We start from the raw sequence: 16559 nt of genomic DNA, 5'->3' as shown, positions 1-16559 counted from the left end.
GATCCCAGGACGCTGGGATCAAGTCCCACGTCAGGCTCCTTGCTCAGCAGGGAGCCTGCTTCTCCCTCTGCCTCTGCCTGCCATTCTGTCTGCCTGTGCTCTCTCTCTCTCCCCCTCTCTCTCTCTGATAAATAAATAAAATCTTAAAAAAAAAAAAAAAGATTTTTGTTTATTTACTTTTGAGAGAGAGAGGAGAGCGAGCGCGCGCGCGCGCGCACACACACACACACACACACACACCAGCAGGAGGCGCAGAGGGAAAGAAAGAGAAACCCAAGCAGACGCCAAGCTGAGCACGGAGTCGGACAGGGGGCTCAATCCCACGACCCCAAGACCACCACCTGCACAGAAACGGAGAGTCAGACGCCCAGTGGCCTGCACCAGCCAGGCGCCCCTCGGGCTATCAGGGCTGGCGCTGCTGCAGCCGCTCAGGTCGCGCCGCACACGCGGGAGCAGGCCTGCTGGTCCACACGGCCGCTGTGTTGGACCTCAGACACCGCCAAACTCCCCCGGAGCGGCCGGGCCATGTTACGGTCCGTCTGGCTGTGCACAAGGTCCCCTCCCTCCGTGTCCCCTGCGTCCTTGTCAGCACTCCTCCGTCCGGCTCCTGTACCTCTGTTCTCGCCGTAGCTGTCCTCGGAGGCGGGAGGCGCTCTCACTGCGTTCTTGCGCTGATTTCTGCCAAAATCTATTACTAGCCAACCCAGGCCTGCGAGTGTTAGTGTCAGTCAGTGTACTTGAGACTCACGTTACTCCGTATTAAGGACAAGAAAAGGGGCTCCTGGGTGGCTCAGTGGGTTAAGCCTCTGCCTTCAGTCAGGTCATGATCTCAGGGTCCTGGGATCGAGTCCCGCATCGGGCTCTCTGCTCAGCGGGGAGCCTGCTTCCCTCTCTCTCTGCCTGCCTCTCTGCCTACTTGTGATCTCTCTCTGTCAAATAAATAAATAAAATCTTAAAAAACAAAAAGTGAAACAAGCCCTATTTGCCAATGACATGAGAAACTTCTTGGTTTCTGAACGCGAGAAGCCTACTTCCTCAGCTGGGGCTTCTCACAGTGGGATGCTGACAGACAAGACACATGCGTTACCTCAAGCTCTCTTCCTAGCTTTTCTCCCTCACTTCCCTAGGTCAAGTTAATCAACCAAGTAATAAATTGAGCCCTGATTTAGCCCATTTGGGGATTTCCATGGTGTAAATACCTCCACCGTGGAGTTTCGAGCAGCCTATTATTATATGGTGTTTCTACCATGTAGATACAACAATCATAAACCACCTCACAAGCAGAGAACATTGTAAAATGTAGTAAAATAAACAGAAGTGATAGAGTTTAAGTACATATTATCTTTGTTTTTTTTTTTTTAAAGATTTATTTATTTATTTGACAGACAGAGATCACAACTAGGCAGAGAGGCAGGCAGAGAGAGAGGAGGAAGCAGGCTCCCCGCCGAGCAGAGAGCCCGATGTGGGGCTCCATCCCAGGACCCCGAGTTCATGACCTGAGCTGAAGGCAGAGGCTTTAACCCACTGAGCCACCCAGGCGCCCCCTTATCTTTGCTTTTAATTGAATTTATTTCAGTATATAATTATCAGTAACAGCCATTTATTAGCAAAATTCCTGAAAACGCAGCGAGTGGCTCTCTTCACAGTGGGGTGTGAGTGCTAAGTGTGTCCCTGAACACGTGCCTGCACACACTCCCCATTCTGGATCCCACCACAAACACACTCGCCTGGTCACCCCAGTTCCCCGCTGCCTTTCTTCAGAAGGGCGCATAACACACCCTGCACACCTCCTTAACCAGGTTACTCAAGAAGGTTTATGGAAATATAGTCAAAAAGTAGTTTAAATATTTATAGTTTTGTACCATGCAAAAGGCAGAGCCTTCCCTCCCGGACCCCCCCTTGCGGTCTGCAGCTGGACCTGAGTTAAATTGATTCAAGACAAATCCACACAAGACACCCAAGTCTCTTGGGGTGGCTCAGAGGGTTAAAGCCTCTGCCTTCGGCTCAGGTCATGATCCCAAGGTCCTGGGATGGAGCCCCACATTGGGCTCTCTGCTCAGTGGGAAGCCTGCTTCCTCCTCTCTCCGTGCCTGCCTCTCTGCCTGCCTGTGATCTCTGTCTGTCACATAAGTAAATTAAAATCTTAAAAAAAAGGGGGGGGGAGCCTGGGTGGCTCAGTGGGTTAAAGCCTCTGCTTTCGGCTCAGGTCATGATCCCAGGGTCCTGGGATCGAGCCCCGCATCGGGCTCTCTGCTCAGCAGGGAGCCTGCTTCCTCCTCTCTCTCTGCCTGCCTCTCTGCCTACTTGTGATCTCTGTCTGTCAAATAAATAAATAGATAGATAGATAGATAGATAGATAAATAAATAAAAGACACTCAAGTCTCAATGTGCCCAGGCCCCCGGGGGAAATGAAGACCCAGAGAGTGGCCTGGGCTGATACGCCAGGTTGAACAGAAAGCACCAACTGTGGAAAAGGAACTGAAATACACGGGAGACTAGAGGAAGATGAGAATTGTTTTAATCAAGAAGGTTCTTTCCCTTCTGGGAGAGGGAAGGCATCTTTCACCAGGAGCTTGAGCTTGGGCCTTTTGGAAGAACAGAAGGGGTCAGACCACCCTTGCTAGCACCTACTGCTTCTCCAATACCAGATGCCAAACGGCCTGGAGAGCGGCATGTCTCCCCACCCCCACCCCCAGCCCTGTGCAGAACCACAGCTCAACACCATTCGCTCACATACCTAGAATGGTTTCATCTTCCTAAATATAATTGATGAGAAAACAGAAGAAACCTAACAGAACTTCCAAAATTTATCAACATAATGGCAAAGTTTGTTTCCTGTATGTCTTCTAGAAGCAAGCCAACATTAAGTGTATGTGTATTAGAAAAATAGGGGCGCCTGCGCTCTCTGCTCAGCAGGGAGCCTGCTTCCCCCCTCTCTCTGCCTGCCTCCCTACCTGTGATGTCTGTCAAATAAATAGATAAAATCTTGAAAAAAAAAGAAAAATAAGGAAAAACATTTTTTAAAGACACAGTTCTAAAACTCACTGTGTGGTTTCTGCCTTAAAAGATCTGCCCAGGGGCGCCTGGGTGGCTCAGTGGGTTAAAGCCTCTGCCTTTGGCTCAGGTCATGATCCCAGGGCCCTGGGATCGAGCCCCACATCAGGCTCTCTGCTCAGCGGGAAGCCTGCTTCCTCCTCTCTCTGTCTGCCTCTCTGCCTACTTATAAGCTCTGTCTGTCAAATAAATAAATAATCTTTTAAAAATAAAATTAAAAAAAAAAAGATCTGCCCAACTAATCTCACTTTTTGAGCAATGCCTCTCAGCTCACTCCGCAGCTTCCCCCAACACTTCTCCTGTTATCACCTCTGGGGTTCTGCAGCGCGACGCTAGGAGACTGACAACTTCCTATTTCAAGTTAGCTTACTGCACTATGGCGGCCAATATTTTCACTTACGTTAACTGTAACTTTCTTGCAGCCACAGAGGCAAGACCTCTGATCAAAGTTAGAAAGAGTCACATGCTATCCTTTGACAAGCCTTAGTGTCTAGGGCTGGAACAAGCAGCTTTGCACAGTTCTGGCCTGGGTTCCGCCCCGGCCCCAGGCGATGCTGAACCATGGCATTTCCCTCATACACACCAGGACTCAAGTATTCAAACAGCCGCACCCAGCTTCTCCAGGGCTGAGGTTTACAGGGTGTGAGCCAGCGATCACGAGCACTGGGTTTCTGTCCCCTAGACAGTTCTGGGATGGGCTGGTCTGAGCCGCTCCAGCTGCCTGGGGACCACACCCTCCCGTCTATGCGGGCTCCACACCCACTGAGACGGCGAAGCAATCTCTCCAAACCCCCATTAAACCATGCTCCCCCTTCCCTTAAAACCTCAGTGGTTACTCATTACCCTCGGGACAGAGTCTAACCCCTCCTGTGGCCTGGCAGTCTGGGCTTTTGCCTCCACCCATAGGCGCCTGCTTCGGTGACACCGCAGCCTGCTTCAGTCCCTCCGGACCCTGTGCACTCTCTCCCTGCACCCTTCCCTCCTGCTCATGGTCACAGACCTCACGTTCAAGGACAGGCTCCAGGCACTCCCGAGGCTCCCCACAGCTCTTGTTCGTTCCTGCTTCTCCCACCAGACTGTGAGCCCGTGGCGGCCCAGACTGCATCTGTCTAGTCTCCAGTCCCGACACATACTTGTCAGAACAATGTTCTTCCCAGTCTTAATCATTCCTATTGACTCTCTGTTTATGCAAGAAATCCACTCCACCTTCAAAAAGCTCAATTTAGGGCGCCAGGGTGGCTCAGTGGGTTGAGCCTCTGCCTTCGGCTCAGGTCATGATCTCAGGGTCCCGGGATCGAGTCCCGCATCAGGCTCTCTGCTCAGCGGGGAGCCTGCTTCCTCCTCTCTCTCTGCCTGCCTCTCTGCCTACTTGTGATCTCTCTCTGTCAAATAAATAAATCTTTAAAAAAAAAAAAAAAAAGCTCAATTTAGGGGCGCCTGGGTGGCTCAGTCATTGGGCATCTGCCTTCAGCTCAGGTCATGATCCCAGCATCCTGGGATCAAGCCCCGCATTGGGCTCCCTGCCTGGCGGGTTCCCGCCTGTTTCTCCTACTCCCGCTCCTCCTGCTTATGTTCCCTCTCTCTCTACGTTTCTGTCAAATAAACAAAAAAAATCTTAAAAAAAAAAAAAAAAGCTGAATTTATATGAACTGTTTGGCGGAAGGACAGCCAACAAGTTAGAGACGCGGTTACTGACCAGCAGCCATGTCCAGAGGTTCTGAGGCACCAAGGCCATCGCTGTCCAGTGCTCCTTACATCTTGCATCCTTTTTTTTTTTTTTTTAGATTTATTTATTTGACAGAGAGAGACAGCGAGAGAGGGAACACAAGGAGGGGGAGCGAGAGAGGGAGAAGCAGGCTTCCGGCGAGCAGAGAACCCGATGCGGGGCTTGATCCCAGGACCCCAGGATCATAATCTGAGCCAAAGGCAGACACTGAACAACTGAGCCCCCCAGGCGCCCCTATATTTGGGGTTCCTAAGGATGGTTAACTGTTAGTTCCTGACAAGTTTCCAGACTTTCCGAAGTCTGGATAGTAGAGAAGTGGAACCTCGGTGAGCATTCTGCAGTAAGATTCACACACGGTGGGAGAACAGGGCAGGGCTGGTGTAGGCAAACTGGTCAGAGCTGCAGGGGATGTGGGAGCCAGACTGACCTGCGGACTGGGGGGGGGGGGGGGGGGCCACAATGGGAGCAGCCCAGCCACTGCCGTCACCCCTGCGTGGCCACAACTGCTGCAGGTCCCCACCGCACTGTGGACTGCTGCGCCCTAGCCATGCTCGGTCGGACTTCATGCTGCATTCATTTCTTCCTGCGGGTTTAGACATCTCACATTGGATCATGTTTACTTCCGCCTCGTACTTCTGAAGTGCTTCCCTCATGAACTTGGACGCCTCACAAGAGACAGAGCCGAGGTGGAAAGTTCCAGACGAAGAGCTGGCGACTCCACAGAGGGGACTGAATTCCTGCTTGCTGGGAGAGAGCAGCAGGGCCCTGCTGGCAGAAAGACACCCTGATCTGCTTCCCTAAGCCCTGAAACTGCTGCTTGTCATCGGACACGGTTCTGATACTAACCTGGCCTGACAGTCCTTCTCAGCTACAGCAAGACGGCAAGCCGCCGATCTTTAACATTTCATCCACATTCTAAGAACAATACGTGATCTCTGTGGTTTCCACTGTTTCAGAAAAAGCCTTTAAAAGAAAAACCCTTGGGGCGCCTGGGTGGCTCAGTGGGTTAGGCCGCTGCCTTCGGCTCAGGTCATGATCTCAGGGTCCTGGGATCGAGTCCCACGTCGGGCTCTCTGCTCAGCGGGGAGCCTGCTTCCTCCTCTCTCTCTCTGCCTGCCTCTCTGCCTACTTGTGATCTCTCTCTCTCTCTGTCAAAAAAAAAAAATCTTAAATAAATAAATAAATAAATAAAAGAAAAACCCTCCACGACTACTTCTGGGCTTCTGCCCCAAAGTCTTTAGAAACTAAAGGTGATTCACACAAAGGGACCGAGTGGGTGGAAACAGAGATGGCCGCCCCAGGCTCACCCCACGGACTTCCATCCCACGCCGGGGGTTCCTCCTCTCCCCCAAGCTGACCGAGGACACTGACGGACAGCAGCATGGGGACAGATGGACAGGCGTCACCCCAACCGTGCTTCACCAGTTCTACCACCTTCCAGACCCGTATCCCAGGCTCTCCTTCTTGCAGGCTGCCTATGAGGAAGTGTCAAGGAGTCGCCCCGACAATTCACGGCTTTTCCGAGCGACCCATACGGGATGAAGGCAGCTCAAAGAGGCCCCAGGAGAGCTCAAGTCCTCCTCGTGTGTAGCTTCGCGATGGCGCACGTGCTGCGGGCGAGGGGCGGGCCGTGTCCGAAGCGCTCGGCTCTCTGCGATCATCCCAGCGACTCCATCTCAGCGGGGGCAGAGGCAGCTCTTCCGCTCTCCCCTATAAATACATGCTGTCTCTGCATATCCAAGAGCTGCTATTTAAAAGGGAGAAGGGGCTTGGGGGAGGAAAAAGTCCTTCTGTAAAAGGAAGAATGTCTCTGAGGTCAGAGTAATCACTGTAATTTATGGTTCTCACAGCATCGGCCTGTAAAGCTCAGTCAGCTCAAAGCGCCCTGGCCGTCTCCGCGCCGGCCGGGAGGCGGCCGTGCAAGCTGGAAGCGAGCAGCGCCGCCGGCAAAGCAGCCGGACGTCGTTGCCTCTTCACAGAGGAAGAAGCGTGCATGCACCTGCTTGTCAGACTCTCCGTCACCGTGTCCCGCGGGGCACTCCTCTTCGGCATTTTCCCGAGTGCAAACTGCCAGCCAGGCAGCCCGGTGCTGGGCTCTGTCCTGCTGAGTAGGCCCAGCCTCAGTCTCCATCCCTCGGGCTTACCAGCAGGCCCCCGAGCTCTCCCCACACACTCCTGCTCTGCCTGCGCACCACCCCCAAGCCCCAATGTGGGACGGAAGACTTTGCCCCACGCCCTCCTTCCCGGACGGGCCATACGGACCACAAAGCTCTTGAGTTAAAGTGTCGCACTATTGGCCACTGGGGCAACCAGCGGGCAAAGATGAAAGGAGCAAATGTTGGCAAATTTCAGTGTTCCTGCTGGTGTTTCCTGGTCTGCCACCCGGCCGCGCCAGAGATGGGAGCTCAAAGTCTGACCTTCTGGAGGGCTGGAGTCCCCCATCTCCCATCCAGACAGAGGCCAGGCAGATTGGCACACCACAGTCAGCAGCACAGAAAGACCAGCACATCAGGACCAAAGGCATTTATACTGGGCGTGGAAACTTAACATCAGAAAATCAGTCAATCCTAAGGGAAGAAGACGAACCCCCAACTGAGAAGCAGTCGTCTCCAAAAGAAAAAAAAGAAAGTCAAATGTGAACGTGGTCAAGGCTCTGGATGACAGCTTTCCATTTACAGAAAACGCACAGATGGAAGGACATCAATCAGACCAGGGGGACGCCAAGAGCAAGGTGCGGACTGTGGGGATCCCACAGGACACATCCTGCCCCTGCTCCCAAACAAACTGCTTACAAAAACGGAAGCGGACGATCAAAACCCACAGAGTAAAAGAGAACTAAAAGCACATCAATCAACTGCAATGTGCAGGCCGGTCTGCATGCTTTGTTTTCTTTGCATCCTTAACACAACTGGAAAACCCTGAACAGTGACTATTTGCTGCAATTAAGGAATTTTAATATTTTAGATATTACATACAGAAACAGTAACAAATGAAACATGCATCCCGGTATTTGCCACAAAATGATCTGGAGGGGGAGGGGAGGGGTAAAGATGAGATAAACGCCCGGGACCCCCCCCCCATAGCTAACTGTACAGGGAGCAATTCTTTATAGTCTTCCATTTATGCATGGTTGTGGGGTTTTTTTAAATTGTACTTATTTATTTACTTGACAGAGAGACACAGCGAGAGAGGGAACACAAGCAGAGGGAGTGGGAGAGGGAGAAGCAGACTTCCTGCTGAGCAGGGAGTCCAACGTGGGGCTTGATCCCAGGACCCCGGGATCATGACCTGAGCCCAAGGCAGACGCTTAACGACTGAGCCACCCAAGAGGCCCATTCTGCATGGTTTAAATTTCCTATAAGTAACAAGAAAAGAAATGAGTGCAACTGTGCACATTAACAGAGTAAGGGGAAACCCTGTAATTGCTTCACTTGATGAAAAAGCACATGGGGGACATGAAAACACCAGACTGAGGCCGAGAACGGCTCCCTGTAGCTCTCCTGGGTAACACCAGGCCAGTCACTCCACCTCTCTGAGCCCTGGGTCCTTTTCTTGAGAATAATGGAGTTTAATCACATAATTTTTTTAAAGATTTATTTATGTATTTGAGAGAGGGGAGGGGCGAAGGGAGAGGGAGAGAGAGAATTCCCGGGCAGACTACCCCCTGAGCCTAGAGCCTGACAGGATGTAGGGTTCAATCCCAGGACTCTGACATCATGACCTGAACCGAAATCAAGAGTCAGAAGCTCACCTGACTGAGCCAGACAGGGGCCCCTGACCACACGATTTTAAAGTCCCCTGCCCCAGTTTTCTTGTTTTTCCCAACAAACATACTGAAAGCTTTTTAAATACTAGAAATATCCATGTTAAGTTTAAAATCCTCTCACCAGTTTCTCATTTATCTGGCATTTAACTTCCTCCTTATATTCACTGGGATCTACCCTTGTGTGTTGGGGGTGTGGGCTGAAGATCATTCTCTTCAATGAAAATGTAAGCAAAACAGGAGATCAGTACACGTACTGTTCATTTGTAAATATTGCCTCTCCATGCTGAGGGCGTGTTTGTTATTTTTTTTTTATCCACAATTACTAGAAGAAAAATTTTACTTCATTATCTTCCAGATTCAGGAAGTGTAACACAGATACTCCCTATGCGCAAGCACCTGATCCTGAGGGTATTTTTCAACCTATCCATGCTTTAAATCTTCTCATGTGTAAAATGGGGATGATGAGGGACGCCTGGGTGGCTCAGTTGGTTGGACGACTGCCTTCGGCTCAGGTCATGATCCTGGATTCCTAGGATCGAGTCCTGCATCGGGCTCCCAGCTCCACGGGCAGTCTGCTTCTCCCTCTGACCTTCTCCTCGCTCATGCTCTCTCTCGCTGTCTCTCTCTCAAATAAATAAATAAAATATTAAAAAAAATAAAAAAATAAAAAAATAAATAAAATGGGGATGATGAAAGCATCTCCTTCATTGATATGTGAAAATGACTAAACTAAATATGCAAAGCTCAGGGGGCCTGAGTGGCTCAGTTGGTTAAGCCTCTGCCTTCGGCTCAGGTCATGATCCCAGGGTCCTGGGATGGAGTCCCCCATCAGGCTCTCTGCTCAGCGGGGAGCCTGCTTCCCCCTCTGCCTGCTGCTCCCCCTGCTTGTGTGCATGCACGCACTCTCTCGCTCTCTAATAAATAATTAAATAAAATCTTTAAAATAAAATAAGATTTAAAAACTACACAAAGCTTTCAGAGCAGAGCATGCAAACGCTCAATAAATGCTAATTATTACTATGTTAATGAGATTCAGGACTACAAGCGAATATGAATGCATATCACATAACCAGCGGTTCTCTAACTTGTGACCCGTATTAGACGCCCCCATAAAATCCGATGTTATACTTCAATGAAGCTGGGTGGGAGAGGGGCGGGGAAACTAGCCAAACCAAGAAAATAAATAAATATCTTGAGGCCAGGGCCACATCCCAGACCAATCACATCTTTTTTAGTCTTCCAAATGTGCAAACAAGTTTAGGAGCCAAAGATGTAACCTCCATAGATAAGGAATAAAGGGGTGCGAAGTGACTAGAGAACACTTAATTTAAGAGCTGACTTGTTTTGTAATTTATTTATTTATTCTAAAACTAGATGGGGCGCCTTGGTGGCTCAGTTGGTTAAGGCACTGCCTTACGCTCAGGTCGTGGTCCTGGAGTCCCGGGACTGAGTCCCACATGGGGCTTCCCCTGCTCTGCAGGGAGCCTGCCATCTCCCTCTCCCTCGGCCTCTCTCCCTGCTTGTGCTCTCTCTGTCAAATAAATACATAAAACCTTTTTTTTTTTTTTTTGACAGACAGAGATCACAAGTAGGCAGAGAGGCAGGCAGAGAGAGAGGAAGGAAAGCAGGCTCCCTGCTGAGCAGAGAGCCCGATGCGGGGCTCGATCCCAGGACCCTGAGATCATGACCTGAGCTGAAGACAGAAGCCTTAACCCACTGAGCCACCCAGGCGCCTCAAATACATAAAATCTTAAAAATAAGTAAATAAATAGGGGCGCCTGGGTGGCTCAGTGGGTTAAGCCTCTGCCTTCGGCTCAGGTCATGATCCCAGGGTCCTGGGATCAAGTCCCACGTCAGGCTCTCTGCTCGCCAAGGAGTCTGTTTCTCCCACTGCCCTCTCTCCTCTCATACTCTCTCTCTCAAATAAATAAAATATTAAAAAAAAGAAAAGAAAACAAAGTAGTGCACAAAGGAAAGAAAAAAGCGGCAGACAAACCAAGAAACAGACTCCTAATTACAGAGAACAAATCGACGGTTACCAGGGGAGAGGTGGGTGGGGACTGGGGCTTGAGGAGCCCACCTGTGAGGACTCCAGGTCGTGTGTGGACGTGCTGAATCACTGCAGTACGTCGTGAAGCTAATAACACGTGTGGTGACTGTACTGGAATTAAATTTAAAAACTTAATTAAAAATACGCTGTGTGACGGGGCACCTGGGTGGCTCAGTGGGTTAAGCCGCTGCCTTCGGCTCAGGTCATGATCTCAGGGTCCTGGGATCGAGTCCCGCATCGGGCTCTCTGCTCAGCAGGGAGCCTGCTTCCTTCTCTCTCTCTCTCTGCCTGCCTCTCAGTGTATTTGTGATTTCTCTCTGTCAAATAAATAAATAAAATCTTTAAAAAAAAAATACGCTGTGTGAACTAAATGTACAGGATTAACATATATCTACTTAAAGAAAGAAAACAGAAGGTTTACAACATGTTACTTTTGAGAACACCTAACGTTTAACATCAAAGTCAAAGACAACAATCTCTCCGTGCTGCAGGAATTTAATTATCTGGAGAACCCGCCGGCGTACTCAGCAAACTCTCAAAGACCAGACCAAACACAAAGGAACACAGAATGCCCTCAAGTAAGAACTGTTCCTTTAAGTTCCGTACATTCATAGCATAACAGGGCACACATCCTAAAAACCAAAAACCAAAACCACACCACCACAGGTCACACGCTAGAACAGGAGGAGGTCTGAGTCCTGGGCCAGCTGGCCGCCATCATCACAACCAACACCGCCACAGGCTTAGACACCAGCTCCCTAGTCACTTGGGGCTACAATGGGAAGGTCTCACCCTGAGGGTTGGACCCACGGGAAGATTTGCTTTATTTAACCAAAGGCTAGGGATCAATAAAGAAAACTGTGTGTGGGTTCTACCTTCTTTTTTTTTTTTTTCCTCCAAGATTTTATGTCTAAGTAATGTCTACACTCAATGTGGGGGCTCGAACTCCCAGTCCCCCGATCCAGAGTCGCATGCTCCACCGGGAACCGGCCAGGAGCCCCTCGTGGGTCCCGTTTTCCAGCACCAGCTCACGGAATAAGCTAAAGTCAGTCCTCGCCCTCGGGACAGCTGTAGATGCGGTTTCCAACACACGTAGAATATGCTCCTGCCCAAGCACGAGGCGCTGCCGGCTTCTATGCTGCGGGAATGAAGTCACAGCTGTGGCCACTGTACAGGACCCGAGCCGGGGACCGGTCCTCCTGCTAACTTCCTGCCGAAACTGGAAACCAGACGGACTGCGAAGCTGGTCTCCAGAAGCGTGCGAAGAGCAACCAACTCGCACAGGCGGACGCCTGCGCCCCAGGCTCTCCGGCCTCCCGCTCGGGCTGCTGGCCCACGCGGGCGTGGCCTGAACTGCCGATCCGCAGCCGTCCCGCACCTCGCGGAGCGCGGTCACGGGTGGCTGGACTCAAAGCCCAGAACCCCGCAGACACGACAGCCCTCCCCAAAGCCGTGCGGCCTAAGAACTGTCATTCGTTGTCGCTGCAGGCAAGGACAAGCAGCTGCCATGCGCGACACGCACGTCTGCCGCTTCCGCGCGGCGAGGGCCACCGCTCGCAGGGAGCCACCAGCGATCCGGGCCACGACGACAGCACGCGGGGCGCCCACGAGGCGCTCTTCCACTCGGGCCACCAACTTGGAGGAGAGCAGGTGCGCACACACTGGCCCCCGGACTCCGCCGCAGCAGCGGTTCTGTCAACAGGCCCCGGGCTGGCGGCGACACCCTCGGCTCCAGGCGCTCCGGACCTGGGGGCTCCGAGGCCGGGAGGTCGGGCGCCCCTCACGCGGCCGACGGCTCCCTCTGCGCGCCCCGCCCCCGGCCCCGCGGGCCCTGCTCCCTCAGGGTTCGGCTGACGCCGCGGCCGGGCACAAAGGGGTGTGGGGCCCACAGGTGTCCCTGGGGCCGTCGCCACTGGCGGTCCGCCCTCCCGGCCCGCCCTCTGCAGGACCCCAGCTTACCCGGCCGGACGCAGTATCCCTGCGCTCCGCGCCGCGCTCTGGGGCGAGCTGACAGCCGGACCCCGCGAAGGCGCGGCAGAGCGGAGGGACAAGTACCCTCCTCGAGGGCCGCAGGGCCGCCATGGCTAGCGTCCCCCGACGGCCGCAGAGCACGGCAGAGCCGCGACGGCGCGAGGGGCTGCCTTACGGCACGGTCGCAAAGCCGGCGGGAGAAAGCGGCGCGGCCGACCGTGAGCTTTCCCCGCGTGAAACCGGCCTTGCGGGCGACGCGGCGCGGGGGCGGAAGGCCGGCGGCTGCTCTTGCCCTGCGGACCTTTCCGGGCGGCGGGGCCCAGCGGTGGTGGCGGGCTCGGCGCGGGCGCGGCGCGGCGCCGGAGGACGTTTTCCCAGGGCGAGCGCTGTTCGGCCCGGGGCGGGGCCGCGGGGCGGGCGACGGCGGGAGCCGCGGAGTCGCTGGGCGTCGGCGGCGCAGCGCGCGATGGCGCGGGCGGCACAGGTGAGCGCGGCGCGGCGGCGGGAGGGCCCGCGAGCCACCCCCGCGCCGGCGCGCCCCCCGCGCCCGCCCGACGGGGCCTCGGCCGGGCGCCGCGTCCTGCCTGCGTCCGACGCGGGCCGGCCCGCTCGCCCCCCTCTCGGGGCTTCCGCCCGCCCGGAGGGCTCGGCGGCCCGGCCGAGCGCGGCCGTCCCCTCCCCGCGCGGGCCATTGTGAGGTCAGGGCCGGCGGGCGCAGCGGGGGTCCGGGCGAGACCCCCGGAGCGGCCGCTGCGGCCAGTAGCTGCCGCGCCACCGCCGGCCCCTTCACCGGCCGCCCGGTTCAGACCTAGCCGGCAGGGGTGAGGGGATGCAGCTAGGGGCCCAGCTCCGGTGCCGCACCCCGTAAAGGGCTGACCTTCCACCTCGCCACCTCACCCACGGGAAACCAAGACCAAACCAGCTTAGACCTCTTCTGGGTAAAGTGCCGGCAGGGGAGGGCGAGAAGGGGGCAAGGAAGCCGGGCAGCCCGCCCTCGGGGGCCTCCGGAGGCCTGTTCCTGGCTGGGACACCCCCAAGGGGTTGGGGTCAGCGGGTCGTCCGTCGTCCTCCGCGAGCCGGCCCGTAGAAGCTCAGAGCTTGGGGGGATGCGCTGAGCCAGTCCGGCCTCTCCGTGGGAGGCTAATGAACGGATTGCGGCATCTGACGGGTGGGGGTGGGGGTGGGGAGGGGAGCATGGTGGGGCCTGCGGAGGTCCTAGCCCTCCGGAGGCCAAGGTGGTACTTTGAACGCGGTGCCAGTCACCTTTCCTTTCCAGCGGAGGGACGATCTGTGAGCGACTCGGCGGGCGGGGAGAAACAGGGTCGCTTTGCAGAAGCACCTGAAGGGTGGGAGGAACGCAGAAGCGGGACTTCTTGCGGGGTGACTGCTGCTAATTGTTTGACCTAGAGTTCCTTTTTCTGGAAACTAGGAATAGCTCCTGGGCCAGGGAGGTGCTGGGATGGCACGGTTAGCTTTGAAGGTGAAACGAGCTGCTGCTGTACATCGACTAAGGCGCCCAGCTCCTGCCAACAGCCAGGGCCGAGGTTAATGTTACCTGAGATTCCTGTACTGTTTCCAAGCTGGGGGTTGACCTCGTGCGCACAGACGCGCCTCTGCTCCGGCTGAGGACACAGGACATTCACAGGCTCAGAGCTCCAGCTCATTCCCCACTGCACTATCCTATCTGCTTTTTTCTTTTTTCAAGATTTTATTATTTGATAGAGACAGAGCGAGAGAGGGAACACAAGCAGGGGGAGGGGGAGAGGGAGAAGCAGGCTCCCACAGAGCAGGGAGCCGGCTGTGGAGCTCCATGGCGGGACCCTGGGACCATGACCCGAGCCGAAGGCAAAGGCTTAATGACTGAGCCACCCAGATGCCCCTCCTGTCTGCTCTTAATCACGGCTGTGAAGGTGCTTTTCAGCAAAGTGGATTGGTCACTGTCTCTACTTGAGTATGACTGCTTAGATCACAGTAATGATGGGCCCTTTTTCTTGAATACATCTTTTTAACGAAAATTTCAGAATAAATGAGTATACGGTTACCTTTCTGTAGCAATGTTGTGTAATTTGGCATTCTCATCAATTTTTTTTATAGTGCTTGTAAAACCGAACACAACAAAAGTATGGATATGGGAAACCAACATCCTGCTATCAGTAGGCTTCAGGAAATCCAAAAGGAAGTAAAAAGCATAGAACAGCAAGTAATTGGCTTCAGTGGTCTGTCAGATGACAAGAATTACAAGAAACTGGAGAGGTTTCTAACGAAACAACTTTTCGAAATAGATTCTGTAGATACTGAAGGAAAAGGAGATATTCAGCAAGCGAGGAAGAGGGCGGCCCAAGAGACAGAGCGTCTTCTCAAGGAGCTGGAGCAGAACGCAAACCACCCCCACCGGATCGAAATAGAGAACATCTTTAAAGAAGCCCAGTCCCTGGTGAAGGAGAAGATTGTGCCCTTTTACAGTGGGGGCAACCGTGTGGCTGACGAATTTGAAGAAGGCATCCAGGATATCATCCTGAGGCTGACACACGTCAAAACCGGAGGGAAGATCTCCTTGCGGAAAGCGAGGTATCACACCTTAACCAAAATCTGCGCGGTGCAGGAGATCATCGAAGACTGCGTGAAGAAGCAGCCTTCTCTGCCGCTCTCCGAGGACGCCCATCCTTCCGTCGCCAGAATCAACTCGGTGATGTGTGAGGTGAACAAGGCCAGGGGCACCCTGATCGCGCTGCTCATGGGCGTGAACAGTACCGAGACCTGCAGGCACCTCTCCTGTGTGCTCTCGGGCCTGATCGCCGACCTGGACGCGCTGGACGTGTGCGGGCGGACGGAGATCAGGAACTACCGGCGCGAGGTGGTGGAAGATATCAACAAATTACTGAAATATTTGGATTTGGAAGAGGAAGCAGATACTACTTACGCGTTCGACCTGGGACAGAATCATTCCATTTTAAAAATAGAAAAGGTCCTCAAGAGAATGAGAGAAATAAAAAATGAACTTCTTCAAGCACAGAATCCTCCTGAGTTGTACCTGAGCTCAAAGATGGAATTGCAGGGTCTGATCGGGCAGTTGGATGAGGTCAGTCTCGAGAAAAATCCTTGCATCCGGGAGGCTCGGAGGAGGGCGGTCATTGAGGTGCAAACCCTGATAACCTACATTGACCTGAAGGAGGCCCTGGAGAAGAGGAAGACACTGGCTTGCGAGGAGCACCCGTCCCATAAAGCGGTCTGGGACATCCTGGGCAACTTGTCCGAGATCCAGGGCGAAGTTCTCTCGTTTGATGGGAACCGAACGGATAAGAACTACATCCGGCTGGAAGAGCTGCTCACGAAGCAGCTGCTGGCCCTGGACGCCGTGGACCCGCAAGGAGAAGAGAAGTGTAAGGCCGCCAGGAAGCAGGCGGTGAAGCTCGCCCAGAACATCCTCAGCTATCTGGACCTGAAGTCCGACGAGTGGGAGTACTAGCCGCTGCCCGTCTCGCGGGGTACTTCCTGTTCTGCACTTTATGTATACTTCTGCGTGTTTATGGGGAGCTGTCAGTTCGTGGAGCCTAGATTTGATTTATACATGCAGATTTCAGTCTCCGTTTTTATGATTTAAGCAAATTATATTCAGTATCTGCTGCTTTTGATGTTGCAAAACAAATGTCATTACAGCACATTAACTTTTCCATTTGGATCGTTATCCATATGTTGTGGTGTGGTTTTTGGGGGGTTTTTTAAATCAAAGTGGAACGGGCAGCTTTTGTCATTTTTAAGGGGGCTGTGCAAGCACTGGGGTGCAGATCTTTCAGGATCTAGATACAGACATAGGCTGACAGGACACTGGAACGATTATGAGGCGGGGAGATTTTTGGTTAGAAGTAAGGTCCAAACACAAAGCAGACCATGGTATATGTTCTGTTGCGCTACCTACAGCAGAGGGCTTGGGGGCTTTTTCCTTTGTTTCTGAGGCCTGATTGGTTCAACCCAAGTTAATAGGGTGAGGGCTT

General features: G+C 53.5%; 2 protein-coding genes across 5 annotated transcripts in view; one reads left to right on the top strand and one right to left on the bottom strand.

Moving 5' to 3' along the window:
* Nucleotides 1-12741, bottom strand: part of LOC132000299 (cytochrome c oxidase assembly factor 8) — a 24534-nt gene extending 11793 nt beyond the window's left edge. Inside the window, exon 1 of one of the 2 annotated variants that reach the window (XM_059374111.1) lies at nt 12556-12741. In XM_059374111.1, coding sequence (XP_059230094.1) covers nt 12556-12678 — 123 coding nt within the window. In that variant the 5' untranslated portion in view covers nt 12679-12741. The remainder of the gene's footprint in view (nt 1-12555) is intronic. The other variant, XM_059374110.1, reaches the window with a different exon arrangement.
* A 216-nt stretch (nt 12742-12957) lies between these two features.
* Nucleotides 12958-16244, top strand: BAG5 (BAG cochaperone 5). 3 transcript variants are annotated; one of them, XM_059374099.1, is made up of 2 exons: nt 12958-13051; nt 14662-16244. In XM_059374099.1, the coding sequence occupies exon 2, from the start codon at nt 14690-14692 to the stop codon at nt 16031-16033; it is 1344 nt and encodes a 447-aa protein (XP_059230082.1). In that variant the 5' UTR covers nt 12958-13051; nt 14662-14689; the 3' UTR covers nt 16034-16244. The 3 variants fall into 3 exon arrangements, with proteins under 3 accessions (XP_059230082.1, XP_059230081.1, XP_059230083.1); XM_059374098.1 differs by lacking the exon at nt 12958-13051 and adding an exon at nt 13259-13505; XM_059374100.1 differs by lacking the exon at nt 12958-13051 and adding an exon at nt 14017-14111.
* The last annotated feature ends 315 nt before the right edge of the window (nt 16245-16559 follow it).

The sequence above is a fragment of the Mustela nigripes genome, chromosome 13 (genome assembly GCF_022355385.1).
Source record: "Mustela nigripes isolate SB6536 chromosome 13, MUSNIG.SB6536, whole genome shotgun sequence".
Taxonomy (NCBI): Eukaryota; Metazoa; Chordata; class Mammalia; order Carnivora; family Mustelidae; genus Mustela; species Mustela nigripes.
The sequence above is the reverse complement of the archived record's forward strand: the minus strand, read 5'-3'. Positions and strand labels throughout refer to the sequence as shown.

Bases quoted from the DNA above. Each gene is read 5' to 3' on its own strand.
- BAG5 (XM_059374099.1), top strand. From the start codon at position 14,690: ATGGATATGGGAAACCAACATCCTGCTATCAGTAGGCTTCAGGAAATC.